Source organism: Lagenorhynchus albirostris, chromosome 8 (genome assembly GCF_949774975.1).
Source record: "Lagenorhynchus albirostris chromosome 8, mLagAlb1.1, whole genome shotgun sequence".
Taxonomy (NCBI): Eukaryota; Metazoa; Chordata; class Mammalia; order Artiodactyla; family Delphinidae; genus Lagenorhynchus; species Lagenorhynchus albirostris.
Window position 1 is genome coordinate 54,642,335 of NC_083102.1, and position 5,766 is coordinate 54,648,100.

General features: G+C 50.8%; 1 protein-coding gene across 1 annotated transcript; it reads left to right on the forward strand.

The window, feature by feature from the left end:
• The first annotated feature begins 337 nt into the window (after positions 1 to 337).
• On the forward strand, positions 338 to 4,880 carry FZD1 (frizzled class receptor 1). The gene has a single exon (XM_060157007.1). It carries the CDS (start codon positions 782 to 784, stop codon positions 2,714 to 2,716), a length of 1,935 nt encoding a protein of 644 aa, XP_060012990.1. The 5' UTR covers positions 338 to 781; the 3' UTR covers positions 2,717 to 4,880.
• Positions 4,881 to 5,766: the final 886 nt, after the last annotated feature.

Sequence of the window (5,766 nt, forward strand, 5' to 3'; positions counted from 1 at the left end):
TCATTATCTCCAGCAGCATATGGGACCATTCTCCTACTTGTCCTCGCCCTTTCTTCCGCAGAAGCAAAAGCAACCAAGCCTGTCCCGCTTCATAGCAAACCCACTCTTTGTGCCGAGAGGTGCCTCTGCACCAATACTACTTCCTCCCTCTCCCGCCTCCTCCTTCACCCGCCCGCCTCCGACTTTCGCTCTGGGAACACCGCGGCTGGCGCCCTTTGCGCCGGCAAGTCAGTACAGAGATTGGGCGACGGTCCCTGAGCCTCCAGTTTCGCGTCTGTTTCAAGGCTCCTCCCTCCCGGTGAAAGACAGACTGCGGGGCGCCTGGAAACCGGTCCGAGGGCGCGCGAGGGAGAGGAGAGCTAGCCAGTTGAGGGATTGACACAAATGGTCAGGCGGCGGCGGAGGAGGAGGAGGCGGAGGCGCAGGGGGGAGCCGAGGCTGCTGGGCTGCCGAGAGTTGCGCGCTCTACCCGGCCGCCGCCACTAGCGCGGCGCCGCCAGCCGGGAGCCAGCTAGCCGAGGGCCAGGAAGGCGGGACGCGACCCCGGCGCGCCCGAGCCACCCGGGCTCTCCCCGCAGCCCGCGCTTCATGAATCGCAAGTTTCCGCGGCGGCGGCGGCTGCGGGACGCAGAGCGGGAGCCGGTGGAGAGGGCCGAGCACTGCTCGGGCTCGACGGAGGGCACCGGCGGGGAGGAGATCGCCCCGGCCTCAGGGGAAGCAGCCGCCGGCCGCGCCACAGCCAGCCCCAGCCGAGAGGCGCCAAGAAAGGAGCCGAGAAAGTATGGCTGAGGAGGAGGCGCCTAAGAAGTCTCGGGCCGCCGCCGCCAGCGGCGCAAGCTGGGAACTTTGTGCCGGGACGCTCCGCACTGGACCGGTGGCGGAGGGGAGCGGGGACGTGGGCAGCCGCCGCCGTCCTCCCCGAGTTGACTCCGGGCGCTTGGCGCGCGGAGTGCTACTACTGATTTGGCTGCTGGAGGCTCCGCTGCTGCTGGGGGTCCGGGCGCAGGCGGCCGGCCAGGGGCCCGGGCCGGGGCAGCAGCCCCCGCCGCCTCAGCAGCAGCAGAGCGGGCAGCAGTACAACGGCGAGCGGGGCATCTCCATACCGGACCACGGCTACTGCCAGCCCATCTCCATCCCGCTGTGCACGGACATCGCGTACAACCAGACCATCATGCCCAACCTGCTGGGCCACACGAACCAGGAGGATGCGGGCCTCGAGGTGCACCAGTTCTACCCGCTAGTGAAGGTGCAGTGCTCCGCGGAGCTCAAGTTCTTCCTGTGCTCCATGTACGCGCCCGTGTGCACCGTGCTGGAGCAGGCTCTGCCGCCTTGCCGCTCCTTGTGCGAGCGCGCGCGCCAGGGCTGCGAGGCGCTCATGAACAAGTTCGGCTTCCAGTGGCCTGACACGCTCAAGTGCGAGAAGTTCCCGGTGCACGGCGCTGGCGAGCTGTGCGTGGGCCAGAACACGTCGGACAAGGGCACCCCGACGCCCTCGCTGCTGCCTGAGTTCTGGACCAGCAACCCACAGCACGGCGGCGGAGGGTACCGGGGGGGCGGCTTCGCGGGGGGCGCCGGCGCGTCGGAACGAGGCAAGTTCTCGTGCCCGCGCGCCCTCAAGGTGCCCTCCTACCTCAACTACCACTTCCTGGGGGAGAAGGACTGCGGCGCGCCCTGCGAGCCGACCAAGGTATACGGGCTTATGTATTTTGGGCCGGAGGAGCTGCGCTTCTCGCGCACCTGGATCGGCATCTGGTCAGTGCTATGCTGCGCCTCCACGCTCTTCACGGTGCTCACGTACCTGGTGGACATGCGGCGCTTCAGCTACCCGGAGCGGCCAATCATCTTCCTGTCGGGCTGCTACACGGCAGTGGCCGTGGCCTACATCGCCGGCTTCCTGCTGGAGGACCGGGTGGTGTGTAACGACAAATTCGCGGAGGACGGGGCGCGCACAGTGGCGCAGGGCACCAAGAAGGAGGGCTGCACCATCCTCTTCATGATGCTCTACTTCTTCAGCATGGCCAGCTCCATCTGGTGGGTGATCCTTTCGCTCACCTGGTTCCTGGCGGCCGGCATGAAGTGGGGCCACGAGGCCATCGAGGCCAACTCGCAGTATTTTCACCTGGCCGCCTGGGCCGTGCCGGCCATTAAGACCATCACCATCCTGGCGCTGGGCCAGGTGGACGGCGATGTGCTGAGCGGGGTGTGCTTCGTGGGGCTCAACAATGTGGACGCACTGCGCGGCTTCGTGCTGGCGCCACTCTTCGTGTACCTGTTCATCGGCACGTCCTTCCTACTGGCCGGCTTCGTGTCCCTCTTCCGCATTCGCACTATCATGAAACACGACGGCACCAAGACCGAGAAGCTGGAGAAGCTCATGGTGCGCATCGGCGTCTTCAGCGTGCTCTACACGGTGCCAGCCACTATCGTCATTGCCTGCTACTTCTACGAGCAGGCCTTCCGGGACCAGTGGGAGCGCAGCTGGGTGGCCCAGAGCTGCAAGAGCTATGCTATCCCCTGCCCCCACCTCCAGGCGGGCGGCGCCCCGCCGCACCCGCCCATGAGCCCTGACTTCACAGTCTTCATGATCAAGTATCTTATGACGCTGATCGTGGGCATCACGTCAGGCTTCTGGATCTGGTCCGGCAAGACCCTCAACTCCTGGAGGAAGTTCTACACTAGGCTCACCAATAGCAAACAGGGGGAGACCACCGTCTGAGACTGGGGACTCAGCCCATTCCCAGCCCTCAGCCTGGTCCCAGCCACCCCAAAATGCTGGCCCTATGGAATCCTTGCCAAGTCTGGCTACTCGAAGCTTTCTCAGTAGCCATTCACTTTCGCGGGCTCCTTTTAACAACAAGGCTCCTGCAAAAGCTCTGTCCCTGGGGGCAAAGGGACTCGAGGGCCCAACTGCCAGAGCAGGATGGACAGACCTCTCTTGCTCTGGTACCGGGACTGTATGCTTTTATGATTGTAAATAGCCTGTGTAAGATTTTTGTAAGTATATTTGTATTTAAATGACGACCGTTCACGGGTTTTTCTTTTACTTTCCTTTTTTGTTTTTGGTTTAAATTGTAATTATTTAGGGCGGTTTAACCATTTGAGACTTTTTCTTCTTGCCCTTTGCAGAGTACCGCAGAGAGAAAACCAGAGCTCACTGCTCGTTGCTTCTGTTGGTGCTGGCCCGCCCCTCCCTGACGCGGGGTGGGGAGTGCTTGGGTTTGCACCGCCCGGATCACTTTCCTGCTCCTCTGTCTGCTCCCTCCCTCCCCATGCTTGCTGGGGTCTGGGATCTTAAGGTACAGAACTCCACAAAGCTTGCAAGTCCGAGAGTGGAACCCCGCCCATCCCAAGTCAGCCCTTGTCCGGGGCCAGATTGCAAAGGCCTGTCCCTTAGACTATCCGAAGCTGAAATTTTCACTGTCCAGAACCTTACCCCTAGCTTCGAGGAGGCCCACGGATGTGGGCACTGGCAGCTGCAGCCTCCCTCGCTCTGGCCTCAAACGCCCAGACACTCCCTTCTTCCACCTAAGTTGGTTAGAGGGTGAGTGGGATAACCAATGCCAAACTTTTCTTAAGTCTAATTTTTGGTGGATGAGCTCATTTCATTCTCCAGTGTCTAAAACCTGGTATGGGTTCGCCCAGCGTCATGGAAAGATGTGGTTACTGAGATTTGGGAAGAGGCATGAATCTTTGTGTGGGTTGGGAGAGACTGAAGATGGGAGTTATAAAATGTTAATTCTAATTGCATACGGATGCCTGGCAACGTGCCTCTAGGATTGAGACAGCCTGCATAAAGATGTACCGTTCTGTAAAATGGAAATGTTAGGTCACCTGGAAAGCTTTGTTAAGGAGCTGATCTTTGCTTTCCTTAACAGGACAGCAAAACGGTAAACTGAATATGAAAACTTGAAGGAGATTTCAGTGTAATGGACGTCCTCAAAATGAAGTGCTACTTTCTTATTTTCAATCAAATAATAATTAGACATATATCAGAAACTTTAAAATGTAAAACTTGTACACTTTCAACATATTACTACGATTATTATTCAACAACACATTCTGAGGGAGAAACAATCCACATCACTAATAATAACCTGGTAAGATTCCAGGAGGTAAAGGAGGTGGAATAATTGATGGGATTAGCTCCTGAAATAAACAAAATATGGGCATGCATGCTAAAGGGAGAATGTGTGCAGGTCTACTGCACTAAATCCTGTGTGCTCCTTTTTGGATTTACAGAAATGTGTCAAATGTAAATCTTTCAAAGCCATTTAAAAATATTCACTTTAGTTCTCTGTGAAAAAGACGAGAAAAGCAATCCTCCTGATGTATTGTTTTAAACTTTAAGAGTTTATCAAAATGCCGGTACTTAGGACCTAAATCTATCTATGTCTGTCATACCCTAAAATGACAATGGTCTTTGAATTTGGTATGCATTTATTCTGTTCATTATCACAAAATCATCTATATTTATAGAGGAATAGAAGTTTATATATATAATACCATATTTTTAATTTCGCAAATAAAAAAATCAAAGTTTTGTACAAAATTATATGGTCTTTGTGCCTGAAAATAATAGAGCTGGAACTGTATGCACTATGAACTACCTTTACATTTTATAGTGTCTATAGCCAATCCCACAGTATACAAATTCAGGAATTTCAACGAAAAAGTCTATCTTTAAACCTTCAGATCAGTCCTTCCAAAGAATTAACCGACTTGCAATGTAGTGATTGATGTTGTGAAGTCCCTAGGAAAGATCTGTTTCCATGACAGTAACAATATAAAACAGAAGTTTGCAAATTATTTCTTTACTCAAAGAAGATTATTAAAAAGAGAACTCTAATTTTATTACAGCTTTTTTTCTTTTAAAGGGTAAATTTACGTATCTTTCTATAATATGGAGGTTTATTTTTAAATCATCAACCATCATCTTTGTCACGATTTTTATGAAGTATTATCTTATACTTTCCATAATCTTGGATATTCCAAAACCATAAATAGGCAATCAATAAATGGTTAACTGCCTGTGTGTTTATAAGCATTTTAAGCAGCAGTTGGGTGTATAAGGCTGTTTTGTTGTTTGCTTCTGAAGATCCATTTTTATATTGTTCAAGGAACCTTCCCTAGAGGAATTATCTGGTTGGTCTACTCTTAGTTAGAATTAATGTAAGTGTATAATATGTAGACTGTATATATACATATGTCTATATCTCTCTATAAAATATACACATAAGTATACACATACTAATTTTTATAAAATTACAAAGTTTACTTATATATTTTACAATATGGAAATAAGGTTATGAGAAAAGGAGAATGCCAGATGGAAAACCTCAAAAACCTTTGGAAGACAAGTCTCTTATTCCTTTATACACTAAAAATATCTATATTAAATTTTCCCATGAAAACATTTTGTGATAAAATGACAAGGGGCTAAAATGAAGACCTTTAATAAAATAGAGTTACTTTCATGGTTATAAGGCAGTTGTCTTATAAGTCATCATCATTATTTATTTTAAGGCAAATGAAAAACTTAAATCTAATTGAAAATAGAGCATTCAGTTTTAATTAGCAAGGTGCAACTTTATGTTCTTTTTTTCTTTGTTACATTAATCTAATATAGTAGATATTGGAGAAGGTTTTATTGTGTAGGCACACAAAAAATAGCAATTCTTAGGCTAAATTAAAACAGGTCTTCTCACTAGATTATTCAACAAATAGTTTCTGGAAAAAAATTTTTAAGATTATTAGTCTCTATTCTAA

Bases quoted from the DNA above. Each gene is read 5' to 3' on its own strand.
- FZD1 (XM_060157007.1), top strand. From the start codon at position 782: ATGGCTGAGGAGGAGGCGCCTAAGAAGTCTCGGGCCGCCGCCGCCAGC.